The 25,835-nt window shown below is 41.2% G+C and overlaps 1 protein-coding gene across 2 annotated transcripts in view; it reads left to right on the forward strand.

Moving 5' to 3' along the window:
- The window catches only part of cntn3a.1 (contactin 3a, tandem duplicate 1), a 79,191-nt gene that overhangs the window by 35,147 nt on the left and 18,209 nt on the right, over positions 1 to 25,835 (forward strand). Inside the window, exons 6-11 of one of the 2 annotated variants that reach the window (XM_035159798.2) lie at positions 7,137 to 7,340; positions 8,087 to 8,189; positions 8,537 to 8,721; positions 11,545 to 11,684; positions 17,489 to 17,618; positions 21,966 to 22,116. In XM_035159798.2, coding sequence (XP_035015689.1) covers positions 7,137 to 7,340; positions 8,087 to 8,189; positions 8,537 to 8,721; positions 11,545 to 11,684; positions 17,489 to 17,618; positions 21,966 to 22,116 — 913 coding nt within the window. Of the gene's footprint in view, positions 1 to 7,136; positions 7,341 to 8,086; positions 8,190 to 8,536; positions 8,722 to 11,544; positions 11,685 to 17,485; positions 17,619 to 21,965; positions 22,117 to 25,835 lie in introns of both variants that reach the window. The other variant, XM_035159797.2, reaches the window with a different exon arrangement.

The raw sequence follows: 25,835 nt of genomic DNA on the forward strand, positions 1-25,835 counted from the left end.
GCAGCATTATTCCGTCTGTCAGTTAGTGAGTTATTTATACACAGCGAAGGCACAGGTGTACGGAGCATGAATTTCAATATCTACAGGTGGTAACTGTACCTATTGAGAGAAAGTGATTTGTCAATTGTAATTTCATTTCCCGACTGAGTAAGAATCATCCCTGGATTTTTGGCAAAGTGCGGCCAGAACATATAGCTGTTTTAATCACATCAAGATAACAGGTATAGGTTGCCAATTAAGTTAGAATCCTAGAAGACTTTCTCTCCAAAATGTCCAAATAATCCCTGATGGCCAAAAAGGTGATCAGAAGCATGCCTTTCTGTCTTATCCCCCCCGGTGCATCATACTCAACGTCACATATTTGCAGAAAACTGAGGTACTCTCTCTGTCTTGCCAGATTAGTGTGTTCACCCCTGTGTCACGTTTCCATCACTACTGATCGGAGCTGTAGCGGAATAAAACCCATGTCTGCTACAGAGTCATTAGACCCGGGAGAGAATGCTGGCTGCAGACAAAAATAAGACATTAGTGGGTGTTAGTGGGTTTCCTGACCAGTGGAAAAGGAGCATAAAGTCACATATACAGGTTTTTACATGACGGGTACAACAGAAAGTATTTTCTTGTTAGATTTGAGAGAGGTTTTATTACATACTTGAGCAAGGCCAGGAAAGGTTCTGACTTGAGGAACCTACTTATTATTCTCACATTTCCAAACCTCACAAATGATTCAGGAGGCTGCTCCTCAGCTCTGGAAAGCACTGGACGTGTGGAATGACCTTGTTTCGCAGGTCGTGAGTCTCGTAATGTGAACAGCTCACCTGCATTTTAAAGCACAAAAACACATCTGATGACGAATCCTGTTTTATTTATATAACCATCGGGTGGGAGATTTACCCCTGTGAGAAACTCTGCAGTGTTCATGTCATTTAAAAGCCTCACCTCCTAATCAAGTGAATCATCTCAGTTATTTCATTCTCCCACACTGTACTTTTCTTTCCGTTGCAGTTTATTTATTTATTTATTCATTTGACATTTCACTGATGAATTGTGTTGTTTTACCTTTTAACTTCAACAGACGGTTTAACCAGCAGGGCTTCTACACTCTTTGCCCTCGTTCTTGCTTTACTCTCTTGCAATAAGGGAATTTTGGGACACATTGTCATATACTGCAGATGAAGATTAAAATGTACGCTGTTTCTTTATAAACTCATTTTCATAATATCCCCCAAGCTTCTGATGTTGAACCTTGTTTAAGAACTTCAACTGCTTTGTTGTAACTGCGATCTTGCATATTTGACAAAATCTCGCTTCTCAAATGTTAATCAACATGGTTGGGTAAAAAAAAAATCTTTGGAAATATGGTATCTGGGTCTTGATGTTCTTGTCTTTAGGGGAATGTTAATAGATTTGTTTTAATAATTCATATTCTTGCATCTTGTCTGTCATTTGTTACCAAAACTTAGCTCTGTTCATTAAGGCTGGAAACTCTGTGAGGGCTTCTCTCCAATGTGACACTGATCATTAGGGACGACAGTACCTGAGGGTCTGTTGTCAGTATCCTGCTCTGTGGCATTGCACCTGGCCCATATCCGTCACTTTCAGTCTCATACAAAGCCTTTACCTGCTCTTAAAGAGAAATGATAACAACAGCCACACTTACATATAATCTGTAGCAGCATATCTTTTTCATTTTCGAAGATGTAGCTGAAACACAAACCTATAATTCTTTTTGTGCCACATGAGCCACATAAACTCACACTGCCACTGGAGTAAATGCTTCCTCTCATTAGATGAACATAATATTATATGAGTTTAGATTTTATATCATTTGTGCATATTTATTTTTATTCACAATGGGTAGCAATTGTGTTTCCTGCTTGTGCCAATACTCGATTAGCTACAATTCTTATCTGAGTTTTCGGTGTTAGAAAGTAAAGAATGTAAAAGTTGGTTCATTTGTTCAGGCATACTGTGAGTTAGCCTGACTAGGAGATCCAGGAAAGTACAGCAGTTGCAGGCAGGCTCAAGAAACGTATTTACATTCAAAATAAGTTCTATTTACACAGTGTAAGTTCGGAGCACTTGTCCTAAAGCAAGCAGGGTTTCCCTTATGTATCCGGTATCCTTGCCCGATAACAGTAATTATGAAAATCATAACAACATCACATGCACACAGCTAGGGACAATGCTCTGTCTTCTAGACAATAACCAGATATATTGCAGATCTTAGATTTGTCTCAATCCAAACCATAGACTGTACATAAACTTGGACGACACCTCTCAACTTTCTCCCACTATCCAGAAATGAAGCCAAAATATTCTGGGTACTTATGCCATCATCTTGCGCAGTTTACATAATTTAGAGCCAGATTTTGTGAGAGATCATGGGATGGACTAAACTTACTGGAAAAAATAGTACTTAGACGTACATTAGTGTGATGAGAGCTGCCTAAAATGACAGAAAATATCTCTGAGAGCATAAATAGAACAGAAAGTGTTTGGTAAATGTCTCCTTTTACCGTAGATGTATTATCAGAGTTAGTTATTAATCTAACTGACTCAACCCGTCTGTGTAACTGTGACGATATGTTTTGCTATTCATAAACAAGCAGCAGTAATTAGTGTTGGAGGTTAAAGATGGACGTCTTGCTATTTTAACAAGCACGCTACAACATTTACATGTGTTCTCACTCACTTTGTCACAAACATTAAAACGTTCCCATAATAATCCTCGACACAGCAGTGGAAATACATTGGTATGTATATTGTGTGCATGATTAAGTTGTTAATTCTACGTTGCACGTCTCATAGCCAAACTGATCAGGCATAATAAGTGACAGTTTTATGAACGACTTTCAGATGCCTTGGATAAAAGGAGTCATTTTACTTTGTCTTTTTCCTCTTCATTTTCTCTTGGTAAGCTATTTTGACATAAAAATAAAACAAGACATAAAACAGAAAATACATTATTTGAAGGAAACAGAGACACATTTTGTTCTATCATGTTCTGAACTGATGAATAACAGCAACAGTCAAATGTAATGCAAGAAATCCGCCATGACGTGAAATGCAATGTCAACAATGATTGGGAATGGGCGAATGGTGAGTAATTGCAAATGTTGTTCAAATCCATTCAAACTGGGTCAGTTTGCTTCCCTGCGTCCTCACATCAAATACACACAGCCGGAGCCTGCTTTTGTCCAGCGGTCCAGTAATGTGCGGACTGCTTTTATTTACACCAGCAGCCCCCTCGGTGCCCTCTCGTTGTGATGGATCATGGCTGTTTCTCTGGAGACCTAGCGCAGAGTTCACCGTGATCCATTTTCCGGCAATATTTTTCGGCAGCTGTCACCCTAGATAATGCCTATTGATGGAGATGTTGAGGATGTTGAGATGTACATTAGGATGAATCATATCCAATTTTCTCACAGTTTTGCTGCTAGAAAAGGCTGCTCTGGCCATATCTGCTGTGGTAATGATGCATCCATCTAGATTTAGTTATATGCTCACATTTATATAAGCGCGGTGACATTTTCTTGTCTTGTCTCGCCCTGTGTTTTGAATTCAAATATGAATGGATACACTGCCTGTTCACGTTAGAAAGAAAGAAAAAGGAGAATACAATGTCAGATGTTTTTTGAGTTACTACCAATTTAAGTCGTTATTTGGAAGAAATGTACTTTGGTTTCAAATTGAATTAGGTGTAGTGGAGAAATATTGCTGGATATTTTCACGATATAATGCAAAATATTTATAAAGATCTTGGTAAATGTGAAATACATTCAGGGAAATTATATGGATGTGACAAATGCATGAATACGCTAAGACAAATAATGGAATGCTGATTTATATTTACAGCCACATGACTGTATTTTTGCACATTTGAAACAAATAAAATCCTGACTGGCATTTAAATAGTCGGGCGAATTGAGAAACATGCCCCTATAAAAGGGTGACAGGACACAATTCATGCTCCGCACAATGCAGCCTTAGACGAGGATCTGCCTCATCTCCCCCTTAAAGGATTTCAATATCCCATGCATGATTCAGGAAGCCATTATTTCATTTTAACGATGCCTCAGAGCCCTCAAGACAGCTGCAGGAAGTAGTTTGGTACGGCCGGGATGCTCTAAAACTGTACGGCAGTTTGGAGTTGCACTTAGAGAGTGACCAAAATATTGCCAATTATCCAAGAGGAGTCCCAGCAGGGATCACTGACTGTGCTGTCCCATATTTGCATTAGACGTCGGTATGTGTCGTCTTTTGCTTTGAGAGGGTCAGAATGACTGCGGCTCATCCGAGACGTAATACACCCTGACCTCCTTTCGCTAATGGAAACGGGCCTTTTAGATTTACTCAAGGCTGAAATCACTTGTTCTCTCTATCTAGTGCATCTACCCCAAAAAACAGAGGCTGCTCACTGGCCAGTCACTACGCACATAGCTTGCAGGGATTTCTCCCATGTGCGTGACCTAAGCCATTTCATAGAGTGAACTTGTTGCGTGTTGTGAATACAGATAGGTGGCCCTGGTTAATAGCTCTCACTGTTCAGGGAGCACACTTTACGAGTTCAAACTTTAACACAAGTTGTGCATGTAATTTTCTTTGATTCAATACGCACTTGTGCAAAGCCCCCACTCTGGATTCAGTCTGTCCTTGGCCTGTCATGTTCCATTTCTCTTTCCTCTTCTCAGATCATTAAGCGGGAATGGATGCTGCCTGTTCATTATACACAGGCTAAATGGAACCACAATGAAAATCTGCCACTCACTGTCACTCATGATCGCATTATTCCATTACCGCACATCTGCAGGAGACTCTCAAGTCAAACCATCAAGTACGACCAATGGTGCTTTCCACTTACTATTTCCTGCTTCCTGTTTCTCTCCATCAATCTTGAACTAACCAATCGGTGACCTCTTATTTGTTGTTGCTCCAGACTGTTGTGCCCTGCACCTTTGGAAGGTATTGTTTCAAAACAGACATTAAATATAGATATGTTTGTCAGGATGAGAGCTAGGATGTATTATTTAGAGGAGAAGACGATATTACAGCTGTTCCCTGTGTGGGTCAGATGGATCAAACCAGGAAATTTGGGTTGGTACAAGTCACAGAGGTTAGGACAAAGTTCATGGCAAGAGGTGCATGTTGAAAATGAAACTGACTCTTTCTTATTTCTGGTCTCAAAGAAGTCTATGGAAAAAATCAAGGGGTTGGTTCAGCATTTTGAGAAGATATGATACCATTTTAATGCACTGCTGAAATATAAAGCGAACAGCTTGACATGAAGACTGGAAACAGATGAAAATACCTGGACTGCCTTCATGTGTGTATTTAATGTACTGACATAAGAGGGTATTGACTTTGTAATCTAACTCTTGGCCACAAAGTGAAAAAGCTTGCTTTTCAAAATGCCAAACTATTTCTTTCATGCAACAGCAAATCTATCAATAACTACAAATTGTTAGCATGCATATGAAACTCAAAGTAAACTGAGAGAGAAAGGTGGGACTGCACGATGCGGTCAAGGTTTCACTCTCGTGTTGTGTTCGTGGGATGATCACAAGGTCAGTTTTTCCTTCACAGATCCAACCCACATAACAAAAATACCTCCCACTCTCTACTACTTGGTAAAAAGGCACCTACTCACATGCACATCACTCATTCTCAGGATTCTATGTCCTGGCATGATTTGCAAGGTTTGCAGTAATATGTCAAAGCCCACACATCCTCTTGTCCCCTAAAGAGCAGAAGTGAAGAATCCCGAGTCAGTGGGTGAGTGTCCAACTCGCGTCTCAATTATTCCCTGTACCGTAGTGCAGAGTCATCGCTTAGACAAGTTTTTACCAACGGCCAAGATTGCTTTTGGGACAGGGATGCAATATGGTCCAGAGCAATCTATCCTCGTGTCAATATGTCATAACACCATCATTCGTTTTTATAATGTTGCTGATTGTTAGTGCAAAGCTTCTCTGACTGCACTCCATTTGGTTGATAGTACAGGGAGTCTTTCACAGGAACTTGTTATCATGAATGATTAATAGTAGACTAGGTGGTACCATGCTGAATAACATGATCTGTAATACAATGGTTTTATTAGACATTATGCAGTGTTTTTATGCAGGAGCTGCAGCTTCAGTGTTGATTTAAGGCCCTTTGCTGCCACAGGACAGCCACACAGGGAAATGCTTGTTGTTGTGTGTTTTATGTTCAACCACTGTCTCTGTGTTCAAGTCATAAATCCTGAGAGGAGTTATGAACAAAGAAGGTAGATAAAATGAGATGTAATCAGACAGGGAGTAATTTGATGATACAATTACAGACGTATTGTACCTTACCTTTTACCTGATCCGACAAAATACTGTGGTGGCCAATCAGAGAGATGCACTCACACATTCCTGGTAGATAACTTTGTAATGTGAACTCATGATGATCACTGTCAGTCTTTCCCTCCTTTATAATCCTCTATCACTTTATGATTAACTGCTGTGCAGTGTTTTGTTTCTGTCTCAGTATCTGTCCTCACCAATGCAGGCTTCCACTGTCTTAAAGATATAATATCTTCATTAAAATGTCAAAAAAGCATTTAGACTTACGTACTTATTTTGTTTACTGTGTAGACAGTATGAAAAACACTGCTAGCCAGTTTGCTCGTCAACCATTTATTATTTTCACTGTTTGCAGTGATCACGATAATTTGACTCCGTTTGCTGCATGAATAAAACTTTTATTCACTAACTCATCCGTGAAGAATAAATAAATAGAATCTGATGCCTTGTAAATTTCCAGGTAGATTTTGTTTGGTCAGTGGTGGTGAGGACAACAACTTCCATGATTTAACACTGCTTCACAACCTCATCAAAGTTCAGAAGAACTCTAGTGGCCAAAGTTACATATTCTACATTCTACATGAGGTTGTAATTGGTCATTCAACCTTCAAGACAAGTGTAAATATCCACTTCCTTGAAAAGGCGGTCATTAATACACAGTCTGCAGGTTCGCACAACATAGTAATGAAGTTGCCAATGGGACTAACATTATCTGCACATGGGCGTAGATGATGTATAAATGCAATATGTGTTTTTTTTATTTCACCCTACATGTCTCACATCCTTCGTTCCTGACTTTGTTCGCAGAGCTTACCTTCACATGGATTTTCAACGAGTACCCATCGTTTATCATCCAGGACACGCGGCGCTTTGTGTCCCAGAAGACCGGCAACCTCTACATCGCCAAAGTGGAGCCATCTGATGTGGGCAACTACACATGTGTAGTCACCAACACAGTCACCAAGAGCAGCGTGCAAGGACCGCCAACCCCCCTAGTGCTGCGGGTAGATGGTATGAAAACACAACACTTGAAAAGTGATTTATTGTTGTCACAATTAAAATTTGAGCAAGTTTATTTACTTAAGTTAGCTGTAGCCTAGCAAGCTAACAAGTTGGTGAAAGGTGATCATGTATTTTTCTTGTTAAATGTTTAGAGCAACTTTAATTTTCTGTTATTTCAGTGAATAGTCTGCAAAATGTAGTTGTTCACCGTCTGGTGGTGTTGAAAAATGTAATCTTGAGATTGTACGCACTGCCGCTGTAAGTAGACTGCCTTTGCTGCTCAGTATGCCCAACAGAGCAGGGAGTCTCTTGGTTAAACAGTCTGGCTGATCAAATCATCAAAAGTTTTTTCTTTGAAGTTGACTTTTATCCAGCTGACTGGTTTGGAAAAAGAGGACTGGTGTCGACCCCATGAGGCAACAAGCAGCTGCATCATTTCATCTTTTTTTTCTTTTCATGTTGAAACAAGGTGATTAATCTTGGTAGATGTTTGATACCAAGTAGACCACCTCTATAGTGAAATTTATCGATTGTTTTATTAAAAACCCAACCGCGGTGAGAAAAGTCCCTTGTAGACATCTCTCTCCCCCTGAACCTCTGGACACAAAAAAAGAAAAAAAACAAGGAGAAAGTGATCACCTAAACTTTGTTTTGATTGTATTTCTCTTTGACCTTTTCGGGCCTTACACTGAAAAAAAAAATTTCCTTTCAACTCAACTCTGTGGCATTAACTTTGTTTGTTTTTGTAACTCCAGGTGTGATGGGTGAATATGAGCCAAAGATCGAAGTTCAGTTCCCTGAAGTCGTCCCCGTTGCGAAGAGCTCAACTGTCAAACTGGAATGCTTTGCACTTGGAAAGTACGTCCCACTGAGTATTATTATGCCACAGTCATAACTATGCTATTATTTGTTTACTGCACCAATCTCAGCTGCATGGTAATGTGTGGAGACCCTTGTGAAGTGATTTTGAGAATGGCAGATTTCACATTTTAATGATTCCTTCTGGTTCTGAACACACAGAGAATAAATCATCACCAGTCTCACATTAATTTAACATTGACATGCTTTATCAGTGTCCCCCAATATTCCCTTGTATAATTTCCTGCATGTGTTCTCAATTAAGCTAAATCAGTAGATAAAACGATCATCAGGAGTATTTTTCATTTCATGGCCTCGCTGTGTGTATTTTATCTTTGTATCTTTAGCCCGGTGCCAACCATCAGCTGGAGAAGAGTGGATGGAGCCTCTTTTGGCAGGAAGGTGGACATTAATAAAGCCAGCGGCGTTTTAGAGATCCCTTACTTCCAGCAGGAGGATGCCGGGATATACGAATGTGTAGCTGAAAACAGCAGAGGAAGAAACTCGGTTAAAGGGAAACTGTCTTTCTACGGTGAGTAGGCGGATGGTTTTCGCTGACTTTGATTCTAAAACTTATGTTATTCGCACTTCTTTTCTCACGAACGAGTCAACTTTCTTACAACTTGTACATTTATAGACCTCTTTCAAATCTTCTACCCATTGATTCATAGCCTCAAAGGCTCACTTCGACCTTGCCTGATCAAAAATCTTGCAGAATCAAAGGTTAGCTTTGATGTGAGACTAACAAAAAGTTTTATTTGTTGTCATGCAATCTGTAGCTTTTATTAGAACTCATATATAACGGCATCATACAGTGGAATGTGTGGAATGTGATAGTAAATTAAGCTATTAACAGTAGTTCATTTCTGACAAGCTCTTGTTTTGTGCCAACGGCCAACAGGGGCCGTGGCGCACAACGATTTATACCACCTTTCAGGGAGAGGTGATTTTTCCGTCACCAACACTGGACTTATGGCCCATATTCTGAGTAGCTTTTAATGGCCCTTGATGAAGGATTTTTTATGGTTTCTCTCTCCATTATTTTGCAGTTTATGCATCGATGGTGTCTGCCCACAAGGCCCTGTAGGGATGTGCTTGACTGAAATCATCAAATCCAGATTTTTCTTTCCTGTGAAGGGGGATGCCTTTGATATGATAATGCAGGTTTTTTTCAGCACCTGTGGGTAAAGATGAAATGCTCACAGTACCTGTAGGTAGGCTGGGGATTAAGCATGCTTTACTTTAAAGAGGAGTGTTCATAAAACAGCATTCAGACTGGATCTTGATTAGCTAAGGGTCTAAAAGCTGGTATATGATCATGTCATGGTCATTTGGTAAATAAGGCCATGATGTTTAAACTTGGTCCTATCTCTTTCTTTGCACCATGTTGCATGGCTCCTATAATGCCCTATCTCCACTGTAGCTGTGTGGAAGTCATGTTTCCCCTTGTAAGATTTAAGTCCCCTCTTATCACAAAGGCTCACAGACTGGCCGGCCGCCAGCCAGGTGATAAAAATCTGTAATCTCATTTTAAACTCTCATAGACAGGCATTTGTGGGACATCCATCAACTATATAGAAGAATAGGAGGATCAATATTGGGATGTGGTGTTTTCAACACCCTACCGATGGGGACACGGGAACAATAAGGGGTGACTTCGCTTTCGATTCCCCACTTAATTGTCCTTCTGTGGTTCCAGGGGATTATGAAATCAGATCATGGTTTGGCAGTTGACTGCATTTGAATGGGCTCGCACACGATTAGATCGTCTCTGCATAGAAAATGCTTGCATCATGTCTTCGTTTCCATTATGTTATCTCTGATGTTCTCATTTGTAATATTGTTAACAGGATGTCATGTGCTATTTGTTTCTGCATAGCAGCAGGCCTTAAACTGGGGTGGGGGCACTGAGGCATGGGGGTGAATTAGTATGATTTATGTTGTTTGCCGCTGTTAGCTGAGGCTATCTCACTGACCTTTATCTCACTAAAATTCACTCGGATCCTTATTTATTAGTTGCACACTATTGTAAGAAATAGGGGTGGATGCAATTTTGAATGTAGATGAACTCCTCTTGTAAAATATGTTTATTACACAATGTTCTTTGAGAAAAGTACACAAAGAGGGCATGGTTTTTTTCAAACTAAATATTGTCTTAGTTTTCATACAGGTGCTGCTCACACTCACACTCACACTCTCCTCTAATCGTTTTACTAAATCATCGTTTCTTCTCATCATTCTTCTCAGTAAACTGGATGCATGCAGCGCTGTTACCAAAGATAGGAAATAGAAAGAAACGCCTTGCCTTTTTTTTTTCATCACTTTGTTGTCATCTTTACATTTCGTTATTTTGCCTGTTAAGTTGCTTGGCACACAGGTTTAAAACTCCTACTGTTCTGGAAAGGATATGATAGTCAGTGTCCCTCCAAAACAACCCCTCTGGGGTTCTCTGAGCACATTACGACTGATATAAACAGATTCACACACAACACTCGTAACCACATTATGCCCTAGTGATAGTAGAGACGGTATTTTGGATGGAAAACCCTTAAGTCCCTGTGTGTGGATGAGTATTTGCTCTGCTAAAAGGCCCATGACACTGGTTCTACCACAGATACTGATCCAGCTTTACTCTCATGATCCTGGAAAATGATGCTATTTCAATTAGGAGATATTAATTGTATTGTATTGTATTATTAAAGTTATTACATTATCAAAGTAACACAGCTCGGCAAGCAGAGCAGGCGGACTTAAATACCTTGTTCCCCCTGACCCTGGCAGGGCGTCCTTTATTTATGTGGGTGCTTCACAAGAGCCATAAATCTCCTTACACTGTCGCCAGAGATAAGGTGCTAGTCATTTGTATGACAACAGGAGCAGGAGCATAAATATTGAGGCAGTTTCTATGGATTTCTGATGTTTCAAAAGACAGAAAGGGATGTAATTAACTACATTGGTAAAAAAATAATTACAACTTATTCATTGTCAGAATAACACAAAAGATATTACTGTTAGTTAATTAAAGTTCTTGTAAAAGATCTGCATCAATATACTGCAGCTGATTATAGCGAATATAAATCGTATCTTTTACCCTTTAACCTCACAGCGAACAGTGTTAACAGTGTCAAACATTCACTTTTGATCCGTCCTCATTTAAACCTCATACAGAGTGTTAAGTAGAGGTCAGAGTGGGTTAACTGGAAGTGGATTTATTAATGTGCCCTTGGATGCTTCTTTAATGAAGTAATTGCCTGCTTGGTCGGCTCATTGATTTATTGTGAAAGCGCTGCACAGTGGCAATGCGCAAGCAGTTGTGTAGCACTAAATTTACAGTATGTGGTTTGTGACCTCTCAGCTGCACCTCACTTGACCGAGAAGCCTCAGGATGTTCAGAAGACCATAGATGACACCCTGGTGTGGGAATGTAAAGCCAGCGCCAAGCCCAAACCTTCGTACCGCTGGCTGAAGAACGGAGAGCCTCTGGACCCCATGGAGGTAAGAGATTGTTCTTAAATAGTGCTTTTTTTTTTTAACACAATATTGATTTCTCAATTCCCCTGCACTATAGTAGGCTGGATCCTCACCCCCAACTTTTAAATTAAAACAAAAAACTCCATCCATCCATCAATACTGCTTATCATTTGAGGGTCGTGGGGGGCCAATCCAGCTTGGGTGAGAGGTGGGGTATCGCAGGGCCAACGTACAGAGACAAACAACTGTTCCCACTCACATTCACACCTACAGTCAATTTAGAGTCTCCATTTATCCTAACTCCAATCTGCATGGGGATGTGCTGTGGGAGCAAGACTCCACAGAGAAAGAACCCAGCCGAACTGGGATTCAAAACGGAAACCTTCTTTATATGAGGCAACAGTGCAAACCACTAAGCAAAAAGTGAACAAATATACTTGAAACATGAGAACATCTGTGGTGATTTGCGCTCTGCAACACCTTTTTGACAACAGACATCATCATAAATGCTGAAAGTTGTAATGCTCAAATTAACAGGCTTTCATTTAAATGGTACTGTGTCAATATTTCGTTTTTAATACGACAGCAGTTCAGTCAGTAGGAATAAGTGTGTGTTACCACAATGTTTGCTGCATCCATTAGTCTCAGAGGCACAAGCTAGAGGGGTGGCTGTGGCTGAGGGGGTTCGATCCCAGTCTTAACCATTTACATACTAGAGTGTCCTTGGGCAAGATACTGAACCCCTAATTGCCCTTCATAGGAAAAGTGCTGCCCATCGATGCACGGTATGAATGTGTGTGTGGGTGAATGGGTGATAAACTTTACTGTAAAGCGCTTTGAGTGGTCATCAAGACTAGAAAAGCGCTATATAAATACAGACCATTTAGGTAGTTACGCTGATTGATTGCCATCAGTTTAATTATTTGTAGGCAGAAGGGAGTGACAGAAAAGGCAGCGGAGAGAGAGGGATGACATATAGTTAAGGACTCTGGCTGGATTCGAATGGTTCCAACTCATAGGCTCGTACTTGGCAAGAACAGGCTACCTTGAAATGGCTGAATTTGCTTGGGACTTAATTTGGCATCCAAAGTGTGTGTGTAAGTGTGTGTGTGGGTGTATGTATGTGTGTGAGTGTTCAGGGACAGGGTTTTATGTGTTTTGCAAGGAAGCCAAAGTGATGCCATTTTCTGCCTGTCATCAACCAGGGACTCAACAATTCAGCACTCAATCTCCCCTATCTGCTACTCTCAATTTTGTCATTAAGTCCCTTCTCTCTGGGGAGGGTGACGAAAAAGCCTTATCATCCAAAATACGTTTCACATTTAGGCAATTTGCCTCATTTTGTGTTATTGTGCTGCTGGAGTTGGTGCTCTTTCTGCCTAACTCCAGCGCATCACATTTGCTGATAGTGTCACTATTTGGATTGGGTAACGAGCCCAAGATTGGCCTGCTGTTTTGTTAAGGGGGGGTGGGGTATAGTTTTGTCTAACTTGGATTGAGGGCTGGGAACTTACATTAGAGAGCTAAATGTTGGTGCACTCACAATGAAAAAGATTATAAAGTTTTGCCATCAAAATTGGTAGCTATTTTTGACAGGGAGTTATCAGCAAATTCTGCATGTGGAGCAAATAAAAATGTAATCCGTACAAATGGTCATCGTCTACTTTTCTGGGCTCTAGTATTTTGGGATAATTGAAAGATTGTCAAAGGTCAATTCCTCTGTTTGCCACAAATCCTTAACCACAGGAAACCCTTATCGCTCCATCAGTGCATCTCCATTATTGGGGCGTAAAAGCGTTAACAGAGCGGCTGATATTGTTTTCAGTCCTGGAGATATCTTCTAGTTTGTGACGTAATATCAATATCCGGATCCAAACCTTCAAGTCTCAAGCAAACACCAATGTCAGATCTTGTGAATTTACTCACATCACGTCTTTTTTAAGTGACTCATCAATTAGTTTTTTTAAATTATTAAATTCATTTGTTTTTTGTTTGTTTTTCCAGCGAGCAGGAGCACACTTGACTCGACTCATTTAATCAATCACTTAATTTTGGTCTTCACAGTTATTTCTGCTGTGATGCCAAGCTACGTTTAGCTTGCTAACGTTAGCATACACTGGCAAAAAACAAAGAAGTCTTTTCCACGTCGTGTTTAATCTATTTCACCATCCGAGATCCACAGTTACAGCGCTGCAGCCTCTCAGAAATACCAGAGCTTGGACCTGGAAACAGATATCACATGTTGTGATGTAACAACCGAGTAGCGGGAACTACCACGGAGGGAGTTTTGAGCACTTTGGCAGGTGTTTGTCTGTGAATAAATGTTATCACCATAATATCGTCACACATACAGCCACAAAAGTTGACAGGCGTGTAGTTAAGATTAAATTAAAGGCCGAGGTCAAAGATGGGTGTGGTCTTACCCGTGAGTACTGTCCTCTTCTTGTACTGTATAACTACGGAATTTTCCTGATGATGTAATAATGACTACTGAATACTCATGAGTTGGAACGTCAACTTGTTGTCGGGCATCGTGACTGCCGTGATCCCATCGCACGATAGTCACTAGATTCTAAATAACGTTGAAATCAAAATCCTGTGGCAGGTGGCCAAGGTAACCTATTCTCTGTACATGTGGCTATATTAATGAGATGGGGTGTTACCATTTTCAAAATGCCACCGTCAACTGCGGCAACAGTAAATCAATTTCCAAACCCAAAGGTCAGCGATGTAGAGAGAGAGAGAGAGAGAGAGAGGAAGACCAAAGGGGCTATTTGTTATTCCTCATTAGAATGGATCAGTCCTCCTCTCCCTCTCTCCCTCTCTCTCTCTTTATCGCAGCATCTCTGGTGCACTCTTTCTCTTCCTTATTCTCTCTTTTAAGCTTTTTCTCCCTCCCTCCCACTTCTTTCCCATGTCTCTCTCTCTCTCCACCTCATTTTGGGCCACCTCCAAGGGAATTAAATGGCACAGAGGAGGGCTGTCACTTCAAAATGTCACCCTACTGAAACAAGGACCTGCTCTCACTTGTATTTTTCCACTCCAACAACAGCTCCCTCTTTAGTTACATACGTGAGTGTGTTTTTGAGATTTTTCTACCTTCGACCTCCAAAAGCTAGGGACCTGCCTTCTGACTGAGGTACTGTGTCCCGTGATTTGCCTTTTCAAAGCTCAACTGTGCTGGTATCAGAGAACAGTCAAACATAATTAATGATGGCCATAAAGCAGACGAATGCAGTCATTTGTCTCTGCTGCTAAAGAGATTGTGATAGAGCCACCACGGAGTCTCTGAGGGTTTTTTAATAGGGCAATGGGTACAGAGTAGTGTGGCAGCAACCCATGCACTTACACAGATCTCTTTCATATCGCATCCCCCTGGGCTCTTGCACTGTGTAACCTAAAAGGACCATCTATTATCTATTCAAAGTTGCCATGGCTCACCCTCTCTCTCTCGCTCCCTCCCTCCATTCCGCTCCTACTCCTTCTTTCTCTCTTTCTGTTCCTCTCTCTGTCTCGCTCATCCTTTTTTCCCCTTAAACACACAAGTAAGCATCAAGTCCTGGCCGAAAAGCCACGGACTTGTGTTCCACTAGCACACTACTTCATCCATCCATACCCAGGATTCCCTTTGGCGGTGGCTCTGGCGCCAGGTCAGCTTTGAGTCCGTCATGAAAGAGCCCCTTTTCAAAGATCCTCAGCAGTATCACTGACTAATGTTAAGGGACAGTACTTGTCCTTTCAAGTGGCCGTGTTGTAATGATTCCAGACGACAGACAGACTGGCGGCAGGACCCTCTGGACTACTTAGTCAGTGACATTAAAAGGTCCGGCTAAACTCAATGGGAAAGATCAAGGGCAGGAACAATGAGAGCTGCCACACTCAAATTGACACAACTATAAAAAGGGAGCAGAAAGCGTGGGCCAAACCCTTGTAAAGGTCAAATAAAGCAGTGGGAACAGAAACACAAACTTTACAACACCTGATGTTGTTATTATGCTCTGCACTCCTTATAGGCAGTTTGAAAATGGCGTGCATTTATTTTTTAACAAACAGCCTCACCTGCTGAGCATTTTTTTCTCTGACACCCAATGCTCTCTCCATGATACTTAGTGGAGTACAAACTATCCTGCGTGCTGCAGCTTACTCCTGATTAACTCCCTAGAGCTCTGATTTTAGCCACAGTTTGAAGATGTCTCAGTGCTATGTTAAGCAGCGGGTTACATCGACTCACCGCGGGCCTATTAAGACCACAGAAAATTAGCAGTGTTTCAATTATCACCCCCCCCCCAAGGAGAGAAAAAGTGTGGCTAAAGCTTAAATTAGATCAGGCCATTCGTCAGAGTGAATATAGTCAGCATTGTAGCACTTGCAATGTCAATACATAGCCCTAATTACCCACCACAAAGCAGTTTTAGTCCAGGATTTCTATTATGTAATGGTGTTTTGAACTTTCCTTAAAAAGATCTCACATATTTCTTCTATTAAAGGGAAAGGTCAGTACACAAACAGAAAACCAGGCTGTCTATATTGTGAGTTTGCAGTCAACAATAAATTATGTTGCTACGTTCAATAATCGTTGACTTTAAATTGCGTTGAATAAGTCATAATTGTTAGATGTGTCTAAATGAAGGTGAATGACCCAACTTCTGAATGCAAACAAAACATGTCAAATATTATACAGAAACACAGACATATAACAAGATATTTGAAAAAAACTGCTGTAATACATGAGAAGTAGTACAATGAACAGTTACATTACAAGTTTTATTATTTCATCCAACATTTTAACCAATTTCTAGAATAAAACAGTGATGCTGTAGAGCTGCATGTGTAAAAATACCTAAAAAAAAATTGCACTTAAAACAGCTTAAAGACTGAATGGTTCGATCATTATATCGGATGGTTTGATCATAATTGTCTTTAGTTTTGTCATCAACAGAACAGATTATTGTAACATCCTCTTCACAGTAAAAGCTGTTCAGCTACTGAAGGTCATCTAAAATGATGCAGCCTATATTCTGATTAGGACTAAAAACTGTAATCATCACCCAATTGTTAAACAACTCCACTGGCTATAACAGGACTGACGTTTTTGCTCCTAGTCTGTATGAAGCATTTAATAGTCTGACCCCAGATTATATATGTGACATGTAACCAGTTTATCTACCTGCCTGATCCTGGTCAAGCGACAGTCGATTGCTTTCCTCCAAATTCCAAGAGTGCAATCAAAAAACGGGAGACAGAGATTTTGTTGTTTATGCACCTTAAGGATCCAACATCCTACCTGCTGAAATGAAGTGTGCATGCTGTCGGTCTTTATTAATGTGAGAGACAGGTTATTAATGTGAGAGACAGGCAGTGCACCCCCTTACCCTAGCAACAGCGGATAGACACAGTTAATGACAAGCCTGAGAACCAGATATTATTTTTGAGGACAGAGAGAAACTGAATATTGGATGTTGGTGTCCAGAAACATGGACAATGGGACACAGCAGAGACACAGTGTGATTTTGATTAAAGTGCTTTCATCGCATATTAATTCAGCAAGTACTAATTACCTGAATGAGCACACAAAGGTACCAGCAGAGAGGAGGATTGGATTTAAACCTTGGGCCGTATTGGGGCTTATATTTAATCCAGAGTGCGACCACTCCAGCACCTTCTGCTGACTGTTCACCTTGTCAAAACCGGTTTTATGTTTGTTGTCAGGTTTGCTCTGCAGCTTCCATTCACAAGTCACGTGGTCGTTAAATGCATATGTGTGTGTGTGTGTGTGTGTGTGTGTGTGTGTGTGTGTGTGTGTGTGTGTGTGTGTGTGTCTTCAGCAGGACAGAGTTCAGGCGAATAATGGAGAGCTGACAATCAATAACTTGAATCTGGCTGACATCGGCATGTACCAGTGTGTGGCAGAGAACAAGCATGGCCGGATTTTCACCAATGCAGAGCTGCGAGTCATAGGTAAGACCAAACACATGCAAGACTGTTGATTTCTCTAAATGCACTTTGTGAACTTGTGCTTGGGCCGTTTCCGTGATGATTTTGAAATGGGACCCGATGGACACTTTTTTTGGCAAATGTTGCCAGAATTGTACAACACCAGCCAGCCTGGTGGGAGCACTATACGGTAATTAAAGGTACATTTGAGGCCATACCTCCTACACTCACAGTCATTTTGGCAGAACATTTGCTACACATGTCTGAAACATGTGTAGTGCATTTATTTTGCCAACTGGCTTACCAACATATTCTATTTAAAAAAAACCTAATGCTCTTAATCCTCATTCTGAAGGCTAAATACATTGTCCAACCTTTTAAATGAAAGCTGAAAGGCATAAACCCAATTTTGTGTCTATTTTTTCCTCGGCGGAGGCTAAAAACACATTTAGGTCCACAATTCTTCGCCAGAATAACCTTGTCCAGAAGTGCACAGCATCAAGTCACATAATCAAGTGACCACATGAGATGCTGGTCTGCCGTCAGGTTGGAAAATTAAAGTGAGCGGTTTGCTGCAGCAGGAACATAAGAGCAACACTTTGCTTGGTTTCTATAGTTACATGTTGTGATTTTTAAGTACATAGGCTAATTTCCTTTTTGGCTTTCCCAGAGTACTGCTGTGTGTGTTAATGTGTAATCCTACTTTTTTCTATTTAACTGTAAAAAGCACAGACATTACAAATTTGATTGTCTTTACTGGGGGCGTACTCACCGAGTACTCTATGAGGATCACTTGTACACCTAATTATCCAATCAGCCAATCACACGCCAGCAGTATAATGGATACAATCATGCTGATACAGTTCAGGAGCTTCTCTTCACAAACATCAGAAATTATGTGATTCTAGTGACTTTGAATGTGGCATGATAGTTGATGCCAGATGGAGATGGTTTGAGTATTCCTGAAGCTGATCTCAGATCAGCCAAACAAATAAAAAGAGCTTCTTGTAGGTAGAGGGAACATTTTCAAGGGAAAACAGGTAAATATGAAAAGATAAGTAGACATTTAAAAAATGTTGTTGTAGTTGAGCATATCAATTGCATTAGGGATAGAAGCATCTTTTTTCTTGCCGCAGCTTTTTATATCATTTTCCTGTAAGAGCAACACAAACTCCGGTTGGGAGTGAGTGTGTTTCTGTAGCTGATTAGAGCTGTAGAGGTCCACTAACAGCTTTTGCTGGTGGCCTATATTCTCCCCTGTTTGCTGAACCTTATCTGCTAAAATACGAGTCGTAGCGCTGTCCTCAGAAGTGTTGGATGAGAGGGTATCCAGCTGGGGTCAGTTCTTCTTGCAGTCGAACACGGAGCAACTTTCTGCTCTTACAGTTATTTCATGCACGTTCAGGTGTTTCATCAAGTTCATTGCATTGCCAGGCTTGTCAGCAATGTTCTTTCTGCATATTCATATAAAATATATTTGCAGATAAAAATGGAGCCACACTTTTGATTTCTTAGACACTTTTATACCTACTTTGCGACACACACTGCACTCAAGCCTCTCAAAATACAACAACACACAAGCACACACACAGGCACACAAGGCCTATATCGTTTAGTTTCTGCTGCTCGCCTTTATGATGTGTGTGTGCACGTTAGACAGCCAATCACCAGCATTATTAGATCTTGGTTCAAACCTGCTACATGCTTACTGGCTCATAAATGCGTTAGAGCAGGGGTAGCCAACACGGTGCCCGTGGGCACCTGGTCGCCCGCAGGGACCCCGCGAGTCGCCCGCAAGGCATGCTCTAAATTAAAAAAAGAAAAAGAAAACATGGCAGAAAAGCGAAAGAAAACATACTATTTTCATAATGATTGGAAGGAAGAGTTCTTTTTTACGACAGCGAAAGAAAAATGTGTGTGTCTCATTTGATATTCTGTTGCGACGGCAAAGCGGCACAATGTGGAGCAGTGGTCGCCAACCCGTCGATCCCCCAACTCTCTGGACTCACTGGCTGTCGTCGCGCCGCAGATCAGCTGTGTGTCGGTTGTCTGTTTTTCACACGCGCTGTGTGTCCGCTACTGGCGTCTGAGCTGCTGGTTTATCTCCTGCATTTCCTTCATGATGTGGAACTGAGAAGCTACATATTTTGCATTGTAAATATGAATTGATATTAATTTGAATATTGTCATTGAATAGAAAAAGTTGCACAACTGCCTCTCTTTGTGTATATTTATTTCTTGTACATTCAGCCTTTAACAGAAATTGCAAAAAATAATAAATATGACCCTCCTAAGTGGGTTTTTTGGAAGATATCAGGGTGGTAGCTCTCGGCTTACGTTTGGAATTAAAAAGTGCTCTTGGGCTCGAAAAGGTTGGTGACCACTGCGTTAGAGTATTACGAGAGTATTAAAATGTTGTATTACAAGGCTTTTGATATCTAGGGTTAAGGCAATTAGGTCAGTTTCATAATAGTGATGAAGTTTTGTAACCAGCCTTAGCCCCTTAATACCAGTCTGCCATTATTTGAATGCCACAGTTTATCAAACCATGTGCATCCCCTTATGGCCACAATTTACCATCTTGGTTACTTTCAGCATAATAATGCACTAGCTCACGAAGCAAAAGTCGCCTCAAAATGGTTGCATTAACATGACAATGAGTTCAGTGTACTTAGAGGACTCCCCAGTCTCCGGCTCTTAATCCAGTACAGCACCTCTGGGATGTGGTAGAATGGGAGATTGGCGGAGTGAACGTGTATCTGACAAATCTGCACGGATGATGTGATGCAGTCATGTCTGTTAACATGGAGCAGAATCTCGAAGGAATATTTCCAACATCTAATGGAATCCATGCCATGAAGAATTGAAGCTGTATTGAGAGCAAAGGGAGGCTCGACGCAGCATTAGTATGGTGTTCGTGTGCGGTTTAATGCCTGTTGGCCATATTGATATACATGTTGAGAGATGGAAGTGAAAGATGTTTATTTACTGTCTTGCAATAATCATTAAATTCCACTTGTTCATTGTCACAGTTTACAAGGTTTTCCAGAATGGCACTAAAAGAATTTCTAGATGTACTTGTTCCACTGTCTCCCAGGGTTGCTGCCTCTTTAAAGCTCCCAGGTTTCCCAAATGCTGTCAATATTCATTAGCCATTAAACTGTGCAATCAACAATAACTTCATAAGGATGATTTGAAAGCAAACATGACTATTGCAGTGACAGATGATGAAATGTTGTGCGTTCAGTATCAAACTTCATACCTTTTACTTGCCAAGTCTGTCTCCCTGCGGTGTAAAGCAACACCAATGTTAACTTTGTTCTGCTTCCACTGAAGTTAGCATGCTAACCAGCAAGCCCCTGTCCAGCTGGCTCGTCTCATCACCTTCCATTTGCGAGTCACTCTAGCGTACAGTCTGCCCAGACGGAGTAGCACAACTCAAAGGACGTATTTGAAGCCCTTTTCTGAATCAGAATCAGGTTTTATTACCAAGCAGGTTTACACATACAAGGAATTTGCTTTTGCATTTCTTGTTAATGCTACAATGGCAGAAGCTGTTGGCAAGCAACCATCACCACCACCTGCTCCTGCGGCAAGAAAACAGGTTCATGACAAACAGCACCTTCAAGATAAGAGTTCATATACATTCCGCCCATGTGTTTGGAGAAGACAACTATGACAAATATCTCCTCTGCTGATTAATGAAATTCTGGCAGTTCACACTTAGTGTCAAGAACGATTGGTGAGGTGCTACGTGTATATAAATAGGTGTGTATTAGGTCGTGTATTCCTGTGCATGCACGTACACCAGCATGCGTTGGCAGGTGCTCAGCCATGTCACTGGCGCCAGGCTGTGTGTTCACTTTGAAGAGCTTTCCGCTGAGTCGGTGCGCATACAAAACAGCTCCAGACGACGGCGCCTTAGTAATTAAGGCCTAAAGGAGCGGCAACAAAGCCTCCCTCTCGTTTTACATTCTCTCGTTTTTGCTTCAGATCCTTGGGGCTTAATTCTTAATGCATAATGTCCTTCTAAGGAAAATTCATGGAACTAGACAACCCACTTTCTTCTAAATGAAATATCTTCTGAAAACGGATGTACCGAGTCTGTTTTTCCTGTATTAATGTGTGCATGTGAGCCTCTCTGTGTGTGAGGCACACATGTGTATGTGTGGGGAAGGGAAAGGATGCGAGAGCTGACCTACCTAATGGATGGAGTGACCTGGATGTTTACAGGATGCCCCTCCGGTGTCATTTCTGCAACAGCTCTACCCCTTTGCTCCTCTCTCTCTCTCCCTTTAGCACACAGTAAATGAAACCACTTTTTCTCATTCACAGTACTTACATTCCTCTCTTTCTATTTTTCCCCATCAGCCATCGCTCCAGACTTCTCCCAGAACTTGTTGAAGGCCCAAACTCTGGCCCGACAGGGGGGCGACATTCTGATCGAATGCAAGCCTAGGATGTCACCTCGGGGCGTGATTTCTTGGAGGAAGGGGAAGGAAGCCCTCAGAGAGAGCCACAGGTACCAGGTTTCTTTGTGTAGAGCAGTAAGTGCGTTGTGTGTGGGTTCACAGATGTTTAGTTTGTCTGTTTTACCTTCAGGGTAGTATTTCATCCGCTTGTTATTTCAGTATTCCCTACTTGATATTCATAGTGACAAACTGCAAAGAAAGGAACCACAGTGTGACACAACACAATTTAAACTGCATAACAGGTTCTGCATTCCGCCACTTCCTCCCCTTTGCTATATACAAGTCTGTACTGAACTCTATTGTACTTTCCTCTCCTGCCTGTGCTCAGAGCTTGTCTCTGTTTACTTAAGGTAATTGGTTGTTCCTAGACTGCAGCACTTGGATCGATGCACTGATCCATCAGCTCATTAGCAGCATGTAAGGCCTGGAGGGTCATTAGAGCGAGAGGATGATCCAGACTACCAGTGAGACACGGAAGAAGCAGATGAAATCCCCAAAAGGACTGATCAGTGGCTAGCTGCTGAAATACAGACATTCTTCTGTGATAGTGATGGCAGCACCGGGGGAACTAGCCGGAAACCTTGTTTTATTAGAAATTAGGTTAAGTGCAGATCAATGCGATACTTGTGTGTTGGAGAGGAGCAGAATAAAGAGAAAACACATGGTAATGAGACAAGAAAAAACACTTCTCCCCCTGAAGGTATAATGCTGTTCAAGGTAGAAGTAGCAGCAGTGGTTGGTGATTGAGCCGCATTCATACTGTTTCTTCTCATGTGGCAGCAAGCAGGGAGTGTTTGGGTGAGAGCCGGACACACATTTCGTTTGTTTCAAATGTAGAATCACCTGCACAAAAGGGCCGTCACAGGAAATATATTTATACATTTTATAAAATGTCACCATCTGGTGATATTTGCACTATTATAGTCTCAAGAGCTAGAAAACAAGATTACAGTGGGAATCATTAACTTTCAGGTGTGCTTTCATAGTATTACATTGTATAACACTGAGTGCGACCTACACAAATCACGCATTTCCACTTTCTTTTTTGACAACATCTTTATTATTTGCAGGAACATGCACACCTGCTGGCACATGCAGTGACATGTGCCTGTACTCCCACAGTGGTACAGTCAGACAGGGTGCTAGGGAAACTAAAGGTTTAGCTTAATACTGGGCTGAAACATCTTTTTTTACAGGAGAGAGATGTTTTATCTGAGGGGGAGCAGCAGAATCAGCACAAAGATTATGTGTTTGCAGAGGCCTGCTAAATGTTGGACCCAGCTTGCAGATTTATCATCCTCTTAAGTATTGAAAGGAAAATGCATCCATACTGCGATGTGCAATATCAGTCGTGCCCATAAAGGCAAAGATATCGCATTTGAGATTCAACGTTACAGCCCTGCCCTGAAGCGGGTGAGCTGCATACAAGATGTTGGGCTTTAACGTTATTGCAACATCTCTCGCAAACCCATTCCCCTGGTGCTGGCTCGTTAGCGTTTGCTTTCCCCCCATATCGAAGTGGAGCTGCTACCAATGCTATTACCGCAGTGGCACAACACTAATCCATCCCACTGGCTCAACTAAAATACCCATAATTCCTTCTAATCTTCCGGGGATAATGTTTTCAAGGATGTGGAGCAGGGGAGAACAAATCAAGGAAGAACAAGGCAGGATCTGATTAGTTAATGAAATCATGCGGTGATGATACCTACATCAGCTCATATCCCAGACTGCATAACAAGATATCCTTGTAAGTGTGTTTCAGTGCACTTACGAAGGCAGCTACGAGGTTAACGATAAAGGGCTTACCCTAATTTAATTTCACCGCTGACCACTGCTAGCAACTGTGAAAGGGATATAGGGAAACAGCTCTTAGGAATATTACCTTTAGACTAAACCACTTTGAGATTGTTATGCTAAAAGATATTGCTTTATCAAGTAAATGAATCCATTTATAATCCTGCTACTAAAACACCGAGATCTTTTCCAGACGTGTTGCCAAAGAGGAAAGTGCATCGCTACTGAATTAATTAAGGAGTGCCCGAGAAGACGGCAAGTTTCTCGTAATATACCGAGTTGATTATACAATCCTTCTTAAGTGGTTAGAATTATGTTTTTCATTTACAGTCTCTTAGTTTTTGTCACACTATAGGGAGACACAGTAGGCTTTCAAATTACAGCCGGCAGCTTACTTAATAAGGTTGAGGTGAAGCGGCTGTTTACGATATCTCTCTGCTCAAGATTTTATGTATCCCACAAATTTCTCCAATACCTTAATTGCTCCAGGGCAACATTCGAGGGGAAAAGGGAACAAAGTGAGGGCTTTTCACAGCGATAACGCTCCGCACCGAACTGCTCCTTGGGAGCCTTGGGAAGGAGGAAGCCTGACATAGGCTACTGCACACTTTAATGGCAAGTCTTATCCCTGTGACATCTCATATCCATAACTCTTTGTTATAGTCCATTACAAAGGAAGCCCTCAGTTCAGTAAGGAGAATATACCCCCAGCTCCATGGGGGAATGGACTCTCTTGAAGAGGCTAATGTATTTTAATTCTTCCAGCCTTTAAGGCATTACGGGCCATTTTTGATCATTTGGGGAGGTCCAGGCCGCCTTCAGGGGATCTTTTCGAAGGGAGTGTTCAAGTTCTTCTTTGAAACATCGGCTCAACCCCATTACACCGTTGTGCGCAGTTCAGAAGATAAGAAGGGAGCTTCCAGTGAGGATTTGCAGGGCACAGCATTTATCAGTGGGCTAATAAATTTGAAATGTGGTTCAAGAAATTGTTCTACAACCGAGTTTGAAAGGCAGTATCAAACAATTTGTGGAATATAATCTGATCAAATTGGCATGACCTTTCTGACGGAAGAAATTACCTGTGGATGGATTTTCCACTGTAGCGCCACTTTCTGAAAGAGGCGAAGTTAAAGCATGTTCTCCCTTTTCTGCATCAGAAAAGTCAATAACACATTTCTCCTACAAGCATTAAGTGTTTATTCAGAATTGTAATTTCCCTCTTTGACAAATTACTCTCATGAAACAATCCCATCATGTGGATATTATCCTGAATACACGTACTGTCAGCTAACAGTAAGTCAGCTAAGTCAAACAACTGTTTAACATCATGAAACACTAATCTGTGCTCATGAAGCTTAATAGTTTGTAATAACTTTGATAACATCAGGCCAAAATAAATATTGTTTCAACAAGCTGTCGTGATAACTAATCTATTTTTAACAGCGTGATATTTTATTGATCCTTGCAGGGTTCTTTTTCTTCATGTGTGCAGAGCTGCTGGAGTGATGCTGAGTGTATCTGATTTCTCAATTTCACTTTCATAATAAATGTTTTTAACAAATAGATAATTAGACTCTGTGGATTACAATCATAGATTGTATGTAAATATGGACAACTCGTCTCTACTTCCTCCCAATATCCAGAAATGAAGCCAAAATGTCCCGGATACCAATGCTGCCATCTTGCGCATTTCGGGTCTGTGCAGTAATAATCAGGGGATCGAGCCGCAGTGGTGCGGTCTCTCCTATAATCGCTAGTCAGTCTCAACTGTCAATCATGATGTTTCACCCCATTTTGTAGCATCAAATCACTTTTTTCTTACTCGAAAAATGAATGAACATACCTCAATGTGATAACACCGACCGAAAATGACAGAAACCATCTTGGTAAAAAATGTGTTTGACCCATATTCCATCCTCTAACATGGAGGAGGCAGAATTTATGAACTACTGTATACTGCAGCAAGCCACCT

The sequence above is a fragment of the Hippoglossus stenolepis genome, chromosome 6, assembly GCF_022539355.2.
Source record: "Hippoglossus stenolepis isolate QCI-W04-F060 chromosome 6, HSTE1.2, whole genome shotgun sequence".
Classification (NCBI taxonomy): domain Eukaryota; kingdom Metazoa; phylum Chordata; class Actinopteri; order Pleuronectiformes; family Pleuronectidae; genus Hippoglossus; species Hippoglossus stenolepis.